Source organism: Echiichthys vipera (assembly GCF_963691815.1).
Source record: "Echiichthys vipera genome assembly, chromosome: 3".
Lineage (NCBI taxonomy): Eukaryota > Metazoa > Chordata > Actinopteri > Perciformes > Trachinidae > Echiichthys > Echiichthys vipera.
The window spans coordinates 7,271,327-7,292,077 of NC_139828.1; the positions used below are offsets into that span (position 1 = coordinate 7,271,327).

The 20,751-nt window shown below is 43.3% G+C and overlaps 1 protein-coding gene across 1 annotated transcript in view; it reads right to left on the minus strand.

Moving 5' to 3' along the window:
• Nucleotides 1–20,751, minus strand: part of lrrc7 (leucine rich repeat containing 7) — a gene marked incomplete at its 3' end in the record, with an annotated part of 41,648 nt that overhangs the window by 6,887 nt on the left and 14,010 nt on the right. Inside the window, exons 12-29 of the mRNA XM_083940462.1 lie at nucleotides 19,980–20,095; nucleotides 19,575–19,644; nucleotides 17,701–17,800; nucleotides 17,294–17,418; nucleotides 15,266–15,514; nucleotides 14,988–15,110; nucleotides 13,676–13,787; nucleotides 11,861–12,116; nucleotides 9,360–9,866; nucleotides 8,519–8,743; nucleotides 8,195–8,429; nucleotides 7,322–7,672; nucleotides 6,889–7,134; nucleotides 5,652–5,864; nucleotides 3,805–3,972; nucleotides 1,981–2,100; nucleotides 1,553–1,772; nucleotides 704–1,053 (exon numbers count right to left, since the gene is read on the minus strand). Of these exons, the coding sequence (XP_083796588.1) occupies nucleotides 704–1,053; nucleotides 1,553–1,772; nucleotides 1,981–2,100; nucleotides 3,805–3,972; nucleotides 5,652–5,864; nucleotides 6,889–7,134; nucleotides 7,322–7,672; nucleotides 8,195–8,429; nucleotides 8,519–8,743; nucleotides 9,360–9,866; nucleotides 11,861–12,116; nucleotides 13,676–13,787; nucleotides 14,988–15,110; nucleotides 15,266–15,514; nucleotides 17,294–17,418; nucleotides 17,701–17,800; nucleotides 19,575–19,644; nucleotides 19,980–20,095 (3,786 nt within the window). The remainder of the gene's footprint in view (nucleotides 1–703; nucleotides 1,054–1,552; nucleotides 1,773–1,980; nucleotides 2,101–3,804; nucleotides 3,973–5,651; nucleotides 5,865–6,888; nucleotides 7,135–7,321; nucleotides 7,673–8,194; nucleotides 8,430–8,518; nucleotides 8,744–9,359; nucleotides 9,867–11,860; nucleotides 12,117–13,675; nucleotides 13,788–14,987; nucleotides 15,111–15,265; nucleotides 15,515–17,293; nucleotides 17,419–17,700; nucleotides 17,801–19,574; nucleotides 19,645–19,979; nucleotides 20,096–20,751) is intronic.

Genomic DNA, 20,751 nt, shown 5'->3' on the forward strand with positions numbered 1-20,751 from the left:
ATGCACAGTGGTGGAAGAGTGCTTTCATGTGATAGGTGACACGCTTTGGCAGCTATATTGGAGGTCCTCACTTCTCTGGCAACTACGACTGAGCCACAAATATCCACGTCAGAGGTTTTCTATTTGGCAAAATGAAAGCCGTCTCATACTAGGAAGGGAAAAACAAAACCCAGCAGGAAGATCACCTGATGTGGATGGTGTAAATGACTTCATGTTCCCAGCTAAACTGGTACGAACGATTTCCATCTGTGAAATATCTCAGATTTAGAACTACGCCTCCGTGGCTTTTTACAGAGCTGTTTCTTCTCACAACCCGTTGCTGTTAGAGGGCTAAAATTACACTTACGTGTCCCAGTTAGTTTATGTCCTGTAGTTGACATCTTGGCCTTGCCTCTCTGCATCAATTGACTTTCACCATTTCTATTTCTTGTGTGCATTAGTCTCTCACTGTTTATATTTGTACTGTACTATTTTCACCTACATCCAAAAAACTGCCCTTTTTAAACTAATCCCTATATTTTAAGCCATCATTTGCAGCACAGCCATTTTCAAACAGACCTCCAACATAGCGTGGGATGTGATTGCTGAGGACAAAACAGACAGACAGACAGAAGGACAGAACGACAGAAGGACAGACAGACCAACAGAAGGACGCACAGACAGACAGACAGAACGACAGAAGGACGGACAGACAGACGGATACCTGTTCCGGAAAACCATCTGTGCTCTTCTGGCCTTTGGTCTGCAACAGGCAGCGAGCGCTCTGAGGCCGTGGGTTCGTGTGGGTCATGACAACCTGATTGCTGTGGACCATGCCCTGGTTGCTGTGGACCATGCCCTGGTTGCTGTGGACCATGCCCTGGTTGCTGTGGACCATGCCCTGGTTGCTGTGGACCATGCCCTGGTTGCTGTGGGCCATGCCCTGGTTGCCATGGTACTGAGGGTTGGTGGCGGGCTGATGGGACGTGTGTGAGGAATGGGGGTTGTACTGGGGCTGGTTCCCAGACGGGGACATGGCCATACCGGCGCCGGGGTAACCAGGAGCAGGATGGCCTGGATGGGACAAAAAGGAAACTGGTATCACTCTGAAATAAAACGATCTATGATTTGTTAATCTGTCGGCTGTTTAAGAACCGTGCTTGATTTTACTAGATTGCAGGTTTCAATTGGGGGTAAATTTAACTCAACATTTTGAACTACAGTAGTTTGAACTGAATATAAGACAAATATAACCAACACCAGGGTACGCTAACTGGCTTAAAATTGCTAATGGAAGTGCCTCTGCTAATGATGATTCGTGACCCTCGAAAAGTTATCAGTTCTGAAGCCTGCCATTGGCTGCCTATTGCAGACAGCATCCTGCTCCCCTTCTGAGGCTAAACGCCACCCAAGACAACTGTGATTGGATTAAAGAAACACAAACATTTTGGATGTGACAGCATGATTGGATGTTCTACATTATAAGTCATGATAAGTGGTGTCATCAGTTTCAACCCCCAAAATACAACTTTAAGGGTTACAAACCATTTTTATTCCATTTGTTATCATTTACCTTGAGTCATGTTGCCTTGATACTGCCCCTGTCCCCCAGAGGGAACCACTGACAAGGGCATGCCCGGTTGGTATTGGCCCCCTTTGCTCATCATCCCGTCGTAGCCTTGCTGCACGACCACACGATGAGGTGTAGTGGACGAGGAGGAGGAAGAGGAAGTGACGATCATGGTGTTGTGTGATTGGTGTGATTGGTGGGAAGGGTTGTGGGAGTGGGTACTCTGTGGACAGAGGAGGGGGCATTAAGAGACTAAAATTCCCATGCACATAGACACGCTCACATGCACACCGGAGAAGTGCTTAATGGAGACATTGCATTGCATTTGAAAGACATAAACACAAGTTCCTTTCTTCCCTCCAAGATCCCTAGGCTGGATAAAAACAGTAAAACTAAGACAAAAAGGTTGAAAAACAAAAAACAGCTCTTACCTTTTTCATGAGGTTGTCAGGTGGGACGTCCCTCCTGCCAAGTGAGTATGGAGCCCACTGGTTGCTCCCTGACAGCCCCTCCTGGTCATTATCCAGCATGGCAGCCTGCTGAGAGGGGGTCTGAGAGAGAGACAGCGACCATTACTGGAAATGTTATTTAACTTAATTCATGTATCAACCTTTGGATAACCAAGATTGTATAAACCAAGGTTAATATAAATATCATGTGAGTACATGTGTACTATAAAGCTGTAACAGCTTAGTAAAGACATTTTCCCTTCTAGGTTAAGTAGAGTAATATTTTATATTGTGCAATGTAAATACCATTCGACAGGCCACCCCTGAAATCTGATTGGCCAGCTCAGAAAGAGACTCATGGGACCATCCGGATCAATCTGCCCAGATTACTGTCTTTAAGAGGCTGTCGCAGGTTCCAGATTAAAGCGAAATGAAGATGTTGGTATGATATGAAACTAGACTATCTAAGGAATCCATTGGTGTCAACCAGGTCATGCAGGGAAGAGCTAAATAATGCTTCAAAGTAAAGAAATATTTTGGCGAGGGAAAAACTGGCAGGGCTATTTTCCCAGGGTTCCCTTGACCTCTGACTTTAAGATATCTGAATAAAAACGGGTTCTACGGGTAACCGCGAGTCTCTCCTTTACATGCAGTTTTGAAAAATGCAATTCTTACAGAAATCTCCAAATGTCAAAAGTTTACAGCACAGATTTTTCTGTGGTGTTCCTCAAGGTCTTGGTGGTATTTTAAAGGGATTTTTGACATTTTTATCAATTCCCGGGGGTTAAAATATTGTTTTAATTCTGCACCCCCTAAAAGGACTCTCTTGTAACGTATCAGAGTGAGGGAGACAGAAATGGTAAACTAATGTTATCCCGCAGTGTGTTTGTGTGCATGCACAAGCTTCATGCCACCCCTGCATAAGCCAGCACCCCAGTTGAGCCACCCCAGTCAAAAAAGTCCGGAAACACCACTGCTCTCGTTCTCACTCTCATTTAAAGCCCCTGAGAACCTGGCTTCATTTCTCTGCAACATTAAATATTCATGATTAGCAACAATTGGAAATAAAAGAAAATGTCTTCAGTTAAAAACTCAATGGAAGTAGGTGGCCTATTTCCTAACTTCGCCCTGTCTACTTCGAACCGGTAAGGAGAGCACAGAAAACAAAATATTGAAATCTTTTATATGAATTACAATAAAATTTGTACACAAAAAAATGTTGTTTCCATTACCAACAGTAAGGAGTTTGGGAAAACAATTTTTTAGAGCGTTTAAAGTGTTCCCAGTTTAAAACAGTGACTATTGTTTATTTGTATCGAGCAGCAAATGGTTGAATGTGGTGCAGACATGAAACGCCCAACAAAGACCTACCTGTAAATTGACAGAATACAGTATGTGTATTATTATGTATTATGTTTTGGTTACCTTGAAATATGGAAAGAGTCATATAAGTCTTATAATTGAGTCGACACTCGTGAAATACCAATCCATCACCAGAACTTGTTCATTGGCTGCTACACTTGACGCTTGAAGTGGCTCTCAGTCGTGTCTGAGAAAGATTTGTGGGATTTGAACACCATAACTAAGGTATCACATACCCAGTTCATCAGCATTCACAGCTTGAGGTGCTGGATAAGGCAGTTATAATAATCTTAATTATAATAGCAATAATAGCGCACATTTGAATCATAGCTCATTGTTGCTGCACTTGGGTGAAGAGGCAGTGGCAGCTATTCTCTGTAGTTACCTATGTGTGCAATTATAACAGCAGTACCAGGGGTTCATTGTTCTCAGAGGGATACTCACAGCGTTAGCAGCCGGAGGAGGAGGTAGTGGCAGCCAGCGGCCAGCAGGGGGCTCATGCTTAGTGTTATTGTAAAGGTTAAAGTTCAAAGTGCTGCTGCGCCCCTGGCCGTGACCCCCGCCCTGACAGAGCATGCCCAGCGTGAGCGTGTTGTGCTTTAGGACACCACTCTGATTGGAGAAGACAACATCACATGACATGGGTGAATGCAGGGGAGGGGGGAGGAGGGGGGGAAGCCCACGCAGTGGGCCGCAGCGTGGTGATAACACACTGGGAGCTCCACACACAAATAAAAACAAACAACAATAACACTGATAAAACAACAACAACAGTGCAAAGTTACTGAAAGCACAGAGAAATGTTAGCTAGTGATCGATCAATACAGACAGAGAGCATTGTGTCATACAAGCAACAACTGGTGGATCAATTCATTCCAACACTAATGTGTGTAACGTTTTAAATTAGTTATGTATGTGTGGATATTTAAACAATAAGCCCAGTCCCTAACTGAAAACTGATAAACTTGTACGTATTTAGAGACAATGTGTTTCAACGCTTCATTGTCGCACCATCGCACAGCTCTGTTCGAAGTCAACGCCAACTCTTTCACTTTCTTGCTGAAAGTTAGATGAGGAGATTGATAGCACTCTCATGTTAGAGAGTTACCGTCAATATAAGGAGATTTAACGACTGTAAACAGCTAGTCTCACTCTGTCCAAAGGTAAAATAATTAACCTGCCACAACGCTAAAGCTCCGTAATATATTATATATTGTATGTTTATTCACATAAAATGACATGTTGTTGGAGTGTTTACTGCAGATTTGGTCGATGAAAATATTCAAAAACAGTCGACAAGACGCACAAAAACTCTGAGGTTTATGGAAAGATTTGTAAACAAAGCGACGCATCGCGATGACGTCATCAATGCGTGTGACGTGTTACGGCACGATGACGTATAGGCAGCAAGAAGCATCCGCCGAGGCCCAGGTGGTGTGAGTACCAACGGGCCTGGCCGCGGGGGGAGAGGGGGGGACAAGTACCCTAAAGCCCGGGGCACGGGACGGACGGACAGTGTGAGTGCGCCCTTAGCGCGCCTTTAAGGTGCTGTCAGGTGTATTTTTCGTGTTTCCGGTCTTCATGATAATTTAAGCATATGGCCTGCTGCCTGAACCTTCATATTTAGCATACAGACTTCTTCTTCTCATCTACCTTTCGGCAAGAAAGTGAACAAGAGTATTTCTCTAAAATGTTCAACTAGTCCTTTAAGCATACTACTGTTCCCTGATCAGTGTCGATATGCTGTGCGCTGCAAAATCTATTTATCCATAACAACAAGTGATGGTATTGAACACCAAAAAGTCAGCTTGTTTTAAGAGCTGTTTCTGAACATCAGCTGTATTTTAAATTATCTATTTTTTGATTTAAATAAAAACCATAAAATAAAAAATAAAAACTTGGGACAGGCCACATTAAACTCCATCAATTAGCATTATCTTGGGGACTTTTCAATCATTTCAAAAACGTGTATAAGATGCGTCACAAGATCAAATTTCTTGTCACAATGCAGATTGTGTTGAATTTCAGGACATGTGATTTCTTCGGCACATATCCAGTAGTGAGTGTGCAGTAGGTCGGCCCGACAGAGCGACAGTGTGGATGGGACACACATGCAGCTGGAGACATATCTGGTCAATCTTACAACACAGACTTACACAGATACAGACAGGGAGGGCTTCCGCGTGTGTGTGTGCGTAAGTGTGTCTGTGTGTGTGTGTGTGTGTGTGTGTGTGTGTGTGTGTGTGAGAGTTTGTCTCCCTCTTCAGTGTCCCTGCATCTCAGTGACGTACCCTGTCCAACCGTTTGGCCTCTATGTGCCTAAGTAGCTGTTGCCTCCAATCGGCGGGCATCCTGGAGGTGATGTCTTCAGGCTTCTGTGGTACGCCAGGTCTTACTTTGATGGTGTCATCAGATGGTTTCTCGGGGCAGGTTGCCAGAGTGTAGTCAGGGGGCATTTTCTCCAGCAGGGCGGCCATGGTAGGACGAGCTGACACTGGACGGGCCTGAGGGCAAGGATTCATATTTCATAAAAATGACTGTGTGACAGGCATGGGCTGTAATGACCATACTAGTGAGAATTGTTATGTTCAGTAGCATGTCACTTCAGCAAGTTTAAGTATCAGACCATCATGGGGAAGATGAAGCTTAGCCTAAAGGTGAAGCTCTTTACATAACAGGTGATGTTCATTTCAACCTTCACTTTTGATCTTTGGTGCTTTGGCTAAAGACTGCAATAATTAGACTGCGGTCACAAGGGCTCCCAGTGTCCTAGTTCCCTTCCTGTGTCCTGTTCCTTCATGCTGAAAGGTGCTTTCAGCTCCGAGACCACTCTCTGGGACTATTTTTGTCTGACTTGGGGCAAACCCAGAATATGATGGAGGGATTATTTATGGTTTTAGGGGAATGCCTTGGGATCTGTGGAGCTATGGCTGAGGCAAAACACACCTGTGATATTCTGCTTAGTCTGCAGCTACAATGACCTGGACCTAGGTAAATGGTGTAGAATGGATGAATAAAATGACTCAGTTGTCAGGCCAAGTCCTCGTACCTCTATGACAAAGCAGGCTGTCCCTTTCAAATGATTTACAAAGAATCTTTTTTTGCAAACTAATATACTAGGGAATGTTTAAGGAAAGCTGGTGGTCATGGTCAAAGGAAACTGAAGTATCCTGTTGTTGGGACAATGAAAACCCCTCATCTCCAGTGTCAAAGTCAAATGAGTTGTCCTCCAGTCGTGTAATCCAGGAGAACAGCATTGCTACTTTTTCTGTCTTTATGTTGTTTTGTGTTTGTCGGTGACTGATATTGTTCGTTTCCCCAGTTTTACTGTATGAGTACAGTTATAAATCAGTAGATTCAATACTGAAAATAACTGTTGGCTGCAGCCCTAACTTTTTAGCAGGACTCACTTTAATGGTGGGTTTTGTGTGACTGCAAGTTAAAACAAATTAGTGCGTTAAAGGGGGACATACATGCAAAGACATGCAGCTTAAACAGTTTGCATCACCGGCTCAGATGACAGTCTACCTGAGATGCTCCGTAAGTCTCAGTACTGTAGCTCCTGGCAGACAGGGGGCGACGCTGAGTCAGGCTCTTGGTCGGATAACCGATCATAGGCTTCTTCTGTTCCTGGTAGGTGGGATAGTCGTCATCGTAGCGACCGTTTCTCTTGTTGTGCATCATCTGGCTCTGGCTGTCGGCCATGTTGGTGAGAGCAGAGTGCTCCATGGGGGTGGAGTAGGCCAAAGCCCGACCATAATGAGGGGGGTCCGGCTGAGGAGAGGAGAGGTTACAACTATAAAAGACATCTACGTCAAACCAAAAGTGGATTTGGGAAGAGTGTGGTGGATGGACATTTAACAGACCACTTCAATAAGGAACATTTGCCATTTTCAACATTTCAAAGACTAAAACGAACACACACAAAAAGAAGCATTATTTTGCAGACCAGATCTCTCACCTGCTGTCTGTACTGAGCTTCCTGCAGCGCCTCCTGCTGGGCTTCATGGACTCTGCGGAACAAAGCGAGCTCTGTTGAGCTCACTAATGAATCGGCTCTCCTCAAAAACCCCGGCCGGGAGCGCTGCGTTGGGATTGGCTGCTGATGCTGGCTGGGCGGACCATCCTGATTGATTGGTGATTGGGGGAAAGAAAACATCTCCAGTGGTGGATATGCACGATACCGAGGGCTCACTAACTCCTTGGGTAATGTCTTCCCTGGTTGATTGATGTACTCCAAGGCTTTCGATGAGTGGTTGACATAATCTGGTGTGTTGGGGAAGGGGGGAGGGACCCGACGGTCCATGGTCACCTGATTGATTAGAGTGGTACCGGTAAATCCATGGAAAGTTCTCAGGCATTGCAAATCATACAAAACAGTAACTTTCTATCTTTTAATGTAGTTATACTGTCAAGAAAATGAAGAATTTATAGAGTAATTAAACATCCCCTGACTTTGTTGACCGCCAGAGGTTTATCTTTTTTTTTTATCTTGCTGTAGTAATTTGTGATGAACTACTTGAAAGCTATATAAAAACAAAAACATGTAAAAGCATAAGCTCCAAAACAGCAGCCAGACACAGTTAGAGATAAGCGGGTAAATATAGTGGAGCATTCAGCAGCTAAAGAGCCAGATATTTCCCTCTGGAGATGGTGGAGACCAAAAACAGAGCTAAAAGAGAGTAATTATCGGACATCCATGCTGGATGTTTAATACAAAACTGCTTACTAACATCTTTTAGTTTAAAATGTGATGATGTGTCAAATCTGCATTCACAACTTATTTCTGCTGCCCTGGGTTACAGCAGGTTTAAGAACGAGACAAGCTGCTAACCTGGGGGTTGTAGTTGTGGTCAAAGTGGTAGGCTTTGTGCGGGATGGCAGGTTTCTGGTTCTGTCCCGACTGGTTCTGGCTGTTGCCTCCGTGTCCTGGGAAAATCAGATCGTCGTCTAACATGGGGGCTGACTGTGACCGTGACATGTTGGTCTGCTCCATCGAACCGGGCAAATCTTGACGGTCCAAACTAGTCTGCTGCTCAATGGATGAACTGTAGCTTTCCATGGGAATACTGAAGAGAAAACGGCTAGAAAAATCAACCACAACCTTCTCATCATTTGACTTCTCACAAAACTTGTCAAGAAACAAAACTTGACCTACCTGTAGACCTTGTAAGAGCCAATGTCAATCTCATCGATGCTCTGCGACTTCTTAAACTTGGACCTCGTCTCCCTCATCATGGGGGACAGGCGGTCCGAGCTTTTACTCATCACCACGGTCACCTTGTTGCCCCCGGTGACACTTAGCTGATCCTTTCTGTTCTGCTCCCCCTGATTGTTGTGGTATGTCCAGCTACCGGGCAAAGGTCCTCCACCTTGTTCCAGCCTTGGGAGACAAAAACAAAAAGAATGAGCCGGACTAGAGCAGAAAAAAGAAAAATACAGGTGTAGCAGTGCCGTTATGTCTGGAACCAGTTAATGTGATCGTAAAAAAGGAAGGGGTCCAGCGGCTTAATAACAACAGATTTTTGCACAAATATAATGCAAACATTTTACTCCCAACATCAGTTTGGTTTATAATAAAGCCCTTACACAACTCACAGAGGGACATTTGAGATTACGGCATGAGCTAATTTTACAACTGTTACTTAATAATTCAGATGAAACTTATAATTATTATTTTGATTAATCTTAAAAATGCACATTATTAACATTGCAGAAATAAAAATAAATAAATAAATAATCAGACATTTGTCATACTTTGTGAAGCTGGATCGAGCAAGTGTTTGGCATTTTTGCTTCACAACAATCGCAAATGTTTAATTCATTATCTGCTGAGCAACCTTTTGATGAATCAACTGATTGCTTCAGCACCATTTGAGAGGGAAATGAATCAAAACAAGATACGGCATCTTTAACCAGGGAAATGGGCACAAATGCTGCTGTAATGCCGTGCATATCTCAGGGCTAACTGGGATATTGTTGGCACTCCTTTCAGTTACCTTGGGTCTATGTCCTTGCGGTCCGGGTTGGGGCTGGAGGTGGGCGTCAGGTCCAGTTTGGAGGGAAAAGCTGTTCGGTCCTCCAGCGGGCTGGGGGTTCTAGTCCAGTTTTGCCAAGGATTCTGGGAAGGATGTCCCGAGGATTGTGGGTCATTGTCCGGAGTGGAGCGTTGGTTGCCATGGAAGGGGAGCGTCTGAGTGTCCAGCTCCAGAGGTACTCCTACGATTCGCTCCTGCCTGAGGAGGGGGCGGCGCCCGTGTGTTGACTGGCTGCGGGGTTTGGAGCCCAGTGGTGGGTTTCCCTGACTCCCAGTGGAGGATGGAGGGTCCATAGGAGACTCCTCAGCATCAAAACCTGTGTTGTCATAGTGAGGGGCCTCAGACCAATCGAAAGGCTCGCTCAGTGGGCGTCGATCCCCACGCTGCTGCAGGGTTCCAGATGGAGGGGTTTCTCTCTGAGACAGCAGAGGCTTGGAGTCAATGGGTTTGGGGAACGACTGAGCGATTCTGCAAAGATGCAAAATATTAAACATTAATCATGTTAGATATACAGTGACGTGTCATACTACATTATTATGAATTGTACATTTAATCTGAGCCAATGGGCACTAGAACAACATAACTTTCTCTCTGATGTCTCTCTGGAAGATCAATTTGGCCAACAACCATGTTTGCTGTAATTAATGTTTCCGAGAACAGCCTTGAACAGAAAATATTAATGCCTTCAACCTCCCTCAGTGCCACACGCAGTTTGCAAATACCACATTTTTCACAAGTACACAGACAAAGAGACGAGTGTACAGACTGTGATCTGTACATCACTCCAGGGCGTGTGTGAAATGACAACTTTAATGTCATAAAAATACCAAAGCCAGCGTTCAACCTGCAGGGGCTCCTTAGAACGAGGAGAGGCATGGAAAGAGTGAATGAGGACGAAGAAATGAGTTTTTACGATTATTATAGACAAACTACTCCATTCCAGGAGAGCAATGGAAAAGGTTACAGTTTAAAAAAAAACATACAAAATATCTGTTCAGACCCTGCGGCGTCAGAGAGGAGACAAACAAACTAGTATGGCATAAATCTAACCAATGCTACGAGATTCCTCAACCCTTAGATCGCTCCTGGGGATAATGTGAATGTCTATCGTACATTTGATGACTGTTACGTCAACTTTTGCATTTTAACCAGACCCCATTTTAAAGGATGTAAAAAAGTACAAATAAGGCACACGAATAAAGCATTTTAGCAATGCCGTGATATTAAAATGTGTCAATTACCAGCAAGCCTTTATACTTTGAATAGATGTTGATACAACAGCCTGCACCAACACTGAAAAGTAGAGCTATTATACGGATACAGCAGACAATCGCAAGAAAATGCCAAAAGATATCATTCATTCATTCATCTTCAACCGCTTGTCCCTATCGGGGTCGCAGGGGGGCTGGAGCCGATCTCAGCTGACATCGGGCGTGAGGCGGGGTACACCCTGGACAGGACGCCAGTCTATCACAGGGCACATAGAGACGCACAGAGACAGACAACCATTCACACCTACGGGCAATTTTTAGAGTCATCAATGAACCGAACACGTGCACGTCTTTGGACTGTGGGAGGAAACCGGAGAACCCGGAGAAAACCCACGCAGACACGGGGAGAACATGCAAACTCCACACAGAACCGTGTAGCGCCAAAAGGCATGTTTAGGGTAAAGTTTAGAAACAATTGTTTTTTTCTTGAAACATCTGAGAATGTTCTGTTCATTAACCAAAATTATGATTTTTACCAAACATGTATGTTTCTGTCATGTGTTGATGTTAAAAAAAAATGATATGCTGTGATATGCAAATGTTGTTACCGGCATTAGGCTCCAATCTTCAGCATAGGCTTTACTGAAAATGCCATAAATACGTCTGGCATTTTAAGACATATGAGATTGTTATTTGTTTATAGCTACATTAAAAAAAATTTGAATTTTTCTTGCGGGATAAATAAAAGGAATTCTTCTTCTTCTTCTACATTACAACTCAGTTTTGAGTAAGTTTTCAATGCTATATTTAATTCCAAATCTCTCAAACATCATCACAAGGGTAACAATATCAGTAGAAGGACCGAGCCTTTGGTTGTGTCTCTTTTATGTGTCGGTGTGATAAAACAAATCCCCTAGATAGTACTGAAGGCTGGACTGGACAGCTTTGAAGCAGAGCACAAGAGAGCTGAGACAGGGGACGAGAGAGAATCCGGAGCAGAAGTCTGCAGCATCCTAATGAGTCTCTCTCTGACCTTGACTGAGCGAACAGAGAGATGAGAAAGACACAGAAAGACGGAGGGGAGGAGAGGATGGATGGATGGATGGATGGATGGATGAGATGGATGATAGATGGAGGAGATTGAAGGGGGCATGCGATCGAAAGAGAAGAAGAGATGATGGATAGTCGCGGGGATGTGATGAAATTGAACATGAAGCAGGAGTGTGTGTGTGTGTGGGTGTCTGTGTGTACCTGTTGGTCCAGTGTGTTTGAGGGGCCTGGTCCTTGCTTGGGGCTGGCAGGGCGGGAGCGTGTGGATGTGGGTGTGGGTGTTGGTGTGGGTGTGCGTGAGAGTGGGTGTGCGCGTGTGAGTGTGAGTGTGAGTGTGCATTGCCGGGTGGGTTGGAGGAGCCGGAGGAGCCCTGTGAGGGAGAGTAGTCCGAGTAGGTGGCTGAGGAGCCGCTGTGGTTCAGACAGTGGAGCTTATCCACCTCCTCATCTGTAGACTCTGGACAGAGACAGGGAGAGACACACAGCTCTGTTCAGGGAAAATGTCACATCCTCTTCTTTCTGAGTGCCCTCTTTTATGAGTGCTGTCATGTATGAAAAAAAAACATGTCTGTATCTTATCTCCCTGGAATTGATTTCTCTCCTTAGATCTTTACCTTAATACACAGTCATGTTGCTTGTTTTTAACCTTGTGTTAAAACTATAGACCCTTGTTAGGACAAAGTAATCCTCCTAAATCCCAGCTCACCGTTTGGATGTTGGAACTAAACTGTGAACTATGTGTCCAAAGCTTAAAAAGCTAACGAGAGCTCCAACACACTCAGGAAGTGTGACGTTTAGGCTGAATTGCATTGAAGCCTGTACACTGTACGACGATGACGAGAAGAATCAAATCTCTTTCTTAATCTTGTCATTCGTCTCTTAACCCAGATTCCTGTCGTGCTCTCATTATATGTTTGGACAATATTGAGTCCAACTGCACTGACGTAAGACATGGCCTAGTCTTTATTTAACCACACTAGTACCACTTAAAATTAAGAGGCCTTTTTGGAAGAGAGACCTGGAAAGAAAGCAGCATCAAAACAAACAGCAGCAGAAATGCATAAAGGAGGAGCCAGTGGTGTGCTCCGACGTCAGACCTATTCAGATCTCGACAAACCAAAGAAAGCTTCTTACTAACTTCACCATAAGGCAAGGCAACTTTATTTGTATCGCACTTTTCATACACAAGGCAGACTCAAAGTGCTTCACAGAACAACATGTCATGAGTTAAAATGCATTACAGAAAGACAAAGAGAATAAAAACACAGACAATAATAAAAACAGTGCGGACGTTAAAAGTGCAAAGATTTAGCCGAAAGCTGAGGTGAACGTAAAAGTGTTCAGTCTAGTTTTAAAAGTGGTCAGAGTGGATGAAAGTCTCACATCTTCAGGAAGTGTATTCCAGCTGTTTGTTGCATAATGACTGAAAGATGCTTTCCCTTGATTTGAGTTTACTCTGCAAACCACGAACAGATTGGCCTCAGAGGATCTTAGTGATCTAGAAGGCTTATGGAGTGGGAGCATATCAGTGATATACCTCGGCCCCCTTCATTAAAAATGTACACTCACTAAGACGGACAAGACATTTGAGTTTTAATCATTTCACAGTGACAAAAGGAGTAGATTACATGACTGGACTCTGAATTAGACAGAGCCACAGTTCGTCACAGAGAAGAGATAATAAACTGTGGACGGGATTAAGGCAGTCAATTATTTAGAACTTTTGATAGGGCAGTAAAGTTAGTGAATGAAACTGAGGCCTTTGGGGCAAAACAAGTAAAAAGGGTCATGCTGAACACTTTCAACTTGAATGTAGCTTCCTTGTAGAGGTTTAGGGTATTCCCTTCCGCTCTCTGTTATGTGCTGAAATTAATCCGCTTACCACCGTGACTAATTAGTGGACACTATTACAACATGCCCCTAAGTGCTTTACAATAGCCCACATTAAATTACTGTGGCTACATGTGTATGAGCCTCTGGGTGTCTCTATGTTTCCACACAGTATCGTGCAAGTACCTTTCTTGTCCTTCCCCAGCAGCACCACCTTTGGTTTGTACATAGGTGGCTCCACCAGGGTGGGCCTCATATCAGAGATACGGATGTCGTTGGGAGAGCCGCCCATCGAGTCCTGTGGAGAGACAAAAGCCACAGGGTCACATCAGAAGAAGTACAGCAGGACAGCAGTGGGTAGCCAAGTTAGAGGCTTGTGAGGGAACAGGCTAATGACCATCTAGTTTTTAACCTGATAAATATAATAGCTCTGAATCAGGAGGCTGCTTTTCCTGTCAGTCTGTGAAAATAATGTCATCAGATATGCTTTGGATTTGAAAAGTTCTTTCAATTGAAGACACAACTAAGTTAAATAGATAAATAACTAGCATTTTAGCAGTTGTTGTAATATTTAAAAGTGCTCTACTCGATATAGTGAAAAAAGTGAGCTGGGATCATCTCCACATGGCTCTGAACCAATACATGAAATAACAACATCTTTTCATGGTCACATGCTCGCACAGCTGGACCATCTATCACAACAGACAGCAGAGAAACTCAAATTACAACGCACGCACGCACGCACGCACGCACGCACGCACGCACGCACACACACACACACACACACACACACACACACACACACACACACACACACACACACACACACACACACACACACACACACACACACACACACACACACACACACACACACACACACACACACACACACACTGACTTCATTCTCTGTTCAGGATGCCATTACTCCACTATATCTTTACAATGAAAATAGTTGTTTTCTACTATGTTAATAAGCCTGTGAATGTTCTCATTCGTCCAGGTCATTGTTATCCTCAAAGCAATTTCAGTCAAAAGCAACTGGACTTGTTGTTTGTAGCACTAACGAAGTCCAAACCAACTTCCCACCAACGACTGCCACTCTAACGACGGGCGTTGGCACTTGGAGCACAAAAGGTTTCAGTGACATCATCGGCCTTGTGAGAGGTTAAATACCTGGATCTCACACCAGTTAGTTGGACCAGTCCCAGCCTGGTCATGGTCCTAGTCAGATGTGTACATGAACTGATGAAGCCTCTTGGATGAGAGGTGAAAAGTCTTCCTAGACAAACAACCAGTCCAGTTGCTTTTGACTGAAATTGCTTTGAGGACTACTATGTTAATGTTCTGAATTTCGAGTGTAGCCTTTTTAAAAGTTCCTTTAACTTTTTTAGATGTCCAACTTACAGACAGTCTAGTGTGTGTGTGTGTGTGTGTGTGTGTGTGTGTGTGTGTGTGTGGGTGTGTGTGTGTGTGTGTAGCATTCTATGTAACAAACCTCAGAGCTCTCTGTCAGATCCTCTTTGTCCTTCCTCTTGGGAATATCAATTCCAGAGTTATGCATTGATCCCTGATCCATTAACTGTGACTGAGAGAAGTCCTGCATCTCTCTGTCTGTCACCTAGAAAACACACAGATAATTTGTGTGTGACTTATACTTCTATGATCAAAGATCGCAATCCTACAGATACACTGACATGTACTGTATGGTGAAAGACAATACATGCGTGTGTGTGAGTGCGTAAGTGTGTGAGGCTTGCAGCGTGTCTGTCCTACCTCTTTGGGAGGCAGCGGCCACGGTGGTTCGTACTGTTCTTTGCTGAGGTGTGTGTGTTCCATGTTGGTTCCTGCCGAGGTGGCGGTGCCGGTGCTCAGCTGGTGCTGGTGCTGGTGTTGATGCTGGTGTTGGTGCTGGTGCCCGTGTCCGGCGTGTACGCTCTTTCCCACAAGGCTTTGCACTGACTTGACCATATTCTTTAGGTCCTCAGGGTAGGGTGTTGGGTAGCGCTTAAGGTTGATCTCCACCTACATGCAAAAATGAAAACGGGTTGAGCGATCACATACAGAATACACACTGATAAAGCATTTAGTAGGAATGCTATAAAATTATGTTTGCCTATGTGAACATCTGAAACCAGACATGATGCAATCTGTTGAAATGTTCCTTTCATACATTTCTGCTTGATTGTATATTTGCTGTCTCTTACTAGTTTCCATCTTAAAGTCATGGTCGGCAACTTTAGTTTGATCATATTCACTGAAGCCGACACTATGCTCCGATAGAACAACATAAATTATCCGGTTATAGAAAAAAACACACCTGGAGTTTGTCGTTTGTTTCACAAAAATTCCACCGCGCCCGTTTCATCCTGTCCGCTCAGCGCAGTTCACAGTTTGTGCACACGCCACAGATCCCACCTCCCCCACTCGGGCATGTTACAATATCACAGGCTAAATGATGTTAGCAGTTGTTATCTATGAGTAAGTTAGCCAGTCTACCATGCTGTTTATCGATGAGAGAAGAAACAGGCGTGTTAACCGAAATCTGGTGCACGCGCACTGACGAGCACTCGATGGTAGGGAGCAGAGGAGCTTGGTGGTAGTAGGGGAGGGGCGTGAGAGTCGTAAAGATTTGAAATTCAATTCGATCTGTCAGACTCACCAAGTGCAGCTTTAATGACTGCTAACTGACATTAGGTAACTGACTTCAATAATGTTTCAGATCAGAGGTCGACCGAAATACAGAGAGAACGCCGAATTGGTAAGTAAGTTAACAGGTGAGTGATTTACTTTTCATCCTGTCTGCAGGTCTTGTATAGTGGTATAGTGGACAAAGAGCTGATAGTGTTGCGTTATTGATTTTTTCATGGAGTGGAGAATTGCTTTCTGAATCTCTGATGTGGTCTACATTTAAAACGGACTTAAAGTGTATCGCTCATTTATGTACCACAGACTATAACTAACAATCTTATCATCATCTTATATACACAGTTAACTTGCATTTAAATGAAAGTGACTTCATGTACACTGACTGTGAAGTGCTCCAGCCATCAGCCACCATCAGAGCCAAGTTCCACCAATAAAGACAGTTTGTAAAACGTCCTCTTGATCGACCTCTATTGAATTAACTGGTTTATTCTCCAATAAACCAGTTAATTCAGAAGAGAAACATAAAAGAGATTTGGGAACAACTGCCAGTTAAATATAACCTTGGGGTTACTCAACGCACAAGTTAAAATCTCCAGTACTTTGCTTGACATACTTAATATAACAAATATAAAACATAAAACAAAGAAAATATACACAACAATTATAAAGATCCTATAGGGTTACGGTCAGATAACGTGTTATGTCTATTTCTCTGTAGGTACAATGACAAAAATGCAAAAACCAGAGTCAAATTTCTTGTATGGGCACACATACAGTACTTGGCCAATAAAGCTGATTCTGATATTAAAGTTATTATAAATCTTCTGATATATTTTAATTTGAATCTTAATCACTTTTCTTATGAAATGGCTCTAAATAGTACAGGAGCCATGCGCCTCAGTGGTCAAATTAAACACTAAAAAAAGATTTTTACAGAACATTTTCTCATTGTTTATTCCAATGATTCAACCTGGAGAATTTCATGCTAATTGAAAAGTTGGAGGCGCTCCAGCGAGCAGTCGGTAACGCTGTCTTTGCAGAACGTGAATAGAAACCCTGGTTTGCCTCATATGAACCCTCTCCTGCTCAGCTCCCCCAAAGAGAGAAAGACGGACGGACGGGCGGACGGACAGAAACAGAGAGAAGAGAGCTGACCTTGACCTTCCCAGAGTTGTCTTCCTCTTCTTTCTTGTCCTCAAAGTCAAAGGCCACAGTCATCCTCTGCTGTCTCTGCTCCTCCCACAGAGTAGGATTAAAGCTGTCACTGTCCGACTGGTAATCTGTCCACACACACACACACACACACACACACACAAATGAAAACACACATCAAATACAGTGTTAAGATAAGGTTTGAATACTGCCGCATTCAATTCACACGTACATTTACAAACACACAGATTTAGCATGCAAAAACATTGGCACAAGAGCGCATAACGTCCCATATTGTGATATTACTAAGTGTTATAAAACCAATACAAAACATTCTGTGACCTTTTGTCTACCCACACACGTTAACATGCACACACACACACACACACACACACAAACACAGTTTATACCCTCATCATGTCGCGGTTGCTGAGGAAACATGTAGTTGGTCAAAACCTTCTGTTTGGTTTCAGGGTGGGCTTCTGTCTGCAGTGGGATCAGAGCCTTGGACTGCAAACACACACACACACACACACACACACACACACACACAAACACACACACACACACACACACACACACACACACACACACACACACACACACACACACACACACACACACACACACACACACACACACACACACACACACACACACACACACACACACATACATTTTATTAGTATTCTTGTGAGGACGTTCACTGATCATATTTATTCTCTAATTCCTAATCTAAACCTAATCCTACCTCTAATATTGAAACAGGAAAAGGTGGTTGTTAGAACATGTGCCTGGCTGCAGGAGACTTCAGTTTATTCAAAGTTCGACTTGCAACGATACCCATCTGACTGACAGCCAAAGTATTTATGCTAATTGCTTGGAAAGAATTTGCAAATCAATTTAGCTAACAAGAATTTCCAAAATGGTGATCCTGATTCCCTCTTAACATGTGTAATACAATCTGAACAGTGAGTCAAATTGTCAAATGCCTCTTTGATTTGCATGTTCACCTCATAAGCAAATCATTGATGATATCCAAATAAATGGTAATGAGATGTAATGAGATGCACAATGATTGTAATACAATACAATAACAACAATGTAAATGAATGAAAACCACATAAACTCTTCTTCACTGTATGAACATGTGAAATCACTTTTGATGGTATTTGGTTTTTCAAGCTGTCAGAGCTGCAAGATGTAATGTATGAAATGTGCAAATGACGTTGAATTTTTGTTTAAACTCAGTTGCAGAATATGCAAACATATACGACGGTAGATTAGGAACAATGTAGGTAAAAAATAATAATAGTTACAGAGGAGTGGGGTGATATTCTGAGAAAAACTCTGAAGAGAGGAGGAAAAGAATATATCTGAGATTAAAGTCACAAATTTATAAGAAAAATAAATGAAAAAAATTTTGTTTTTTTGTCAAAAAAATGTCATCACTTCACTTTGCAAGGTTGGATCAACCTCATTACACCACAGATGCTGCTTGCCGCGTACTATGCCTGCAGTGGATGATCTAATCAAATTATACTCTGCAACTGGATTTAGCAATGAGGAACTACTTGTGATTTTATCCCAGAATCACCATATTTATCATGATCATCCGGACGTTTGAAGAGACATTGGGTCTATTCAGAAGAAAACAATACACCGACTTGGATGAGGTGATAGCTTTTGTTCATCAGAAACGTAATTTATGGCTTATTAATCTCAGAGGATGTTTTCATAAATGTTTTTTCCTGAACATTAACCCCCTTCCCTGGCCGGTAGGGCTGTCTTTGCATTCCCATTACATATGATGATTTTGTTATGGAGCTCTTAACATTGTCATTGCGAAGATTTACATGCAGTAAATTATCCAGCGGAAGCACTTAATCAAGTACTTATTACAAACTAAATGGGCCCCGCCCCAAATAAAAACAGAGGGAAGAGTTATTTCCATCAGTACAGCAACAGGGTCAAGTCATACTTTAGTGTGATCCACTCTTCTTCACCTTGTCTTTTGGGTTATAAGCTGCTGTAAAGGCAACTCAACACTTCCTGCATATGTTTCACAACAAAAGAGATAAAGGAATAGCACCACTGGCTCCACTGAAATGGACTTTAATGACAGTGAGTTTGCATTAAGAGCCAACAGGCTTTTTTATAATAAATACAATAAAACAGGAGAATTTTGTCTAATTAATATGCATATATACAGTAGTTGTGTTGTTGTGTTTGTGCTGCAGGCTTGTTAGCACGTACAGTGACACGAGAGTGTGGGAGGAGATACCTGATTGTCAGAAAGCCAGAGAGCTGCCAGGTCCTTCAGCTTCGTAAAGGTAAACGGTAGATTCTTTAACCTGAGAGAGACACACAGAGGGAGGGAGGGAGGGAGGGAGGGGTGAGAAAGAAAAGAGAGATCTTCCTTATGCCCACGCACTGTACAGCCTGCAGAGCACATAACCATGGCAACACACCCATCCATTCCCATGGCAACTACAGGCCTTGAGAGCAGCTACAGAACCAAAACGGCCATTGAGAAAATGTGTGTGTGTGTGTGTGTGTCTGTGTGGGTGCATCTATTGTCAGTACTGAGTAATAGTTTGGTCATCAGCCTGTGCGTGTTTGTGTGTTTGTGTGTTTGTTTGTTTGTGTGTGTGTGTGTGTGTGTGTGTGTGTGTGAGTGCGAGCGTACCTGTTGTCACTCAGGTTAAGGACTCGTAGTTTGGTCATCTGTCCGATCTCATCAGGAAGAAACTCCAGTTTGTTGGACCGCAGCGACATCACCGTCACGTTCTTACAGTTACCGATCTGAAACACACACACACACACACACATAAACCATCAGATTGCATAACAATTAAGTCTGGATCTGAACACGATCTGCTACATCAGGGACACCTTTTAAATGAGCTACATTAGAATGCTATGCATGAAGAATATCAGGGCTGCAACTGATAATTTTCTCGATTTATTGCTTATTTTAACTGACCAACAGCGGAAAACCCAAAGAAATTCTATTCACTGTCATAAGCCCCTTTCACACATTCACTGCACATTTTATTATTTTATAACAGAGAGGAGCTGCATGTGAGATCGCAAATGTCTAAATCAGTACGACCGGACATCAAACAGACTTTACCCTCCCAGCTCCCTAAAACAAAGTCCAAATGTCCAATTGAGCCCATGTGTGAATAGCAGCTCACTGTCCTGAGAATTCACAGCGAGCGAGCAGGCGTGTGAATGACGTTTCTATCATGCGGCTGGCATGAAACTGGAAGAATAGAAATATCTGAGAGTGTAAAAGAAAGGGGATTTTCACAACGATGAAAATGTTTAACTGGAGAGATGACAAGATTCAGGACCATCGGACAGACAAGTTCAAGGAACGGCAAGAGACTCAGTTGTTTATGACCAAATAAGGAGCCGGCTGCGTGTCCTCAGTGTAATCTGTGCCATGTCCTGCC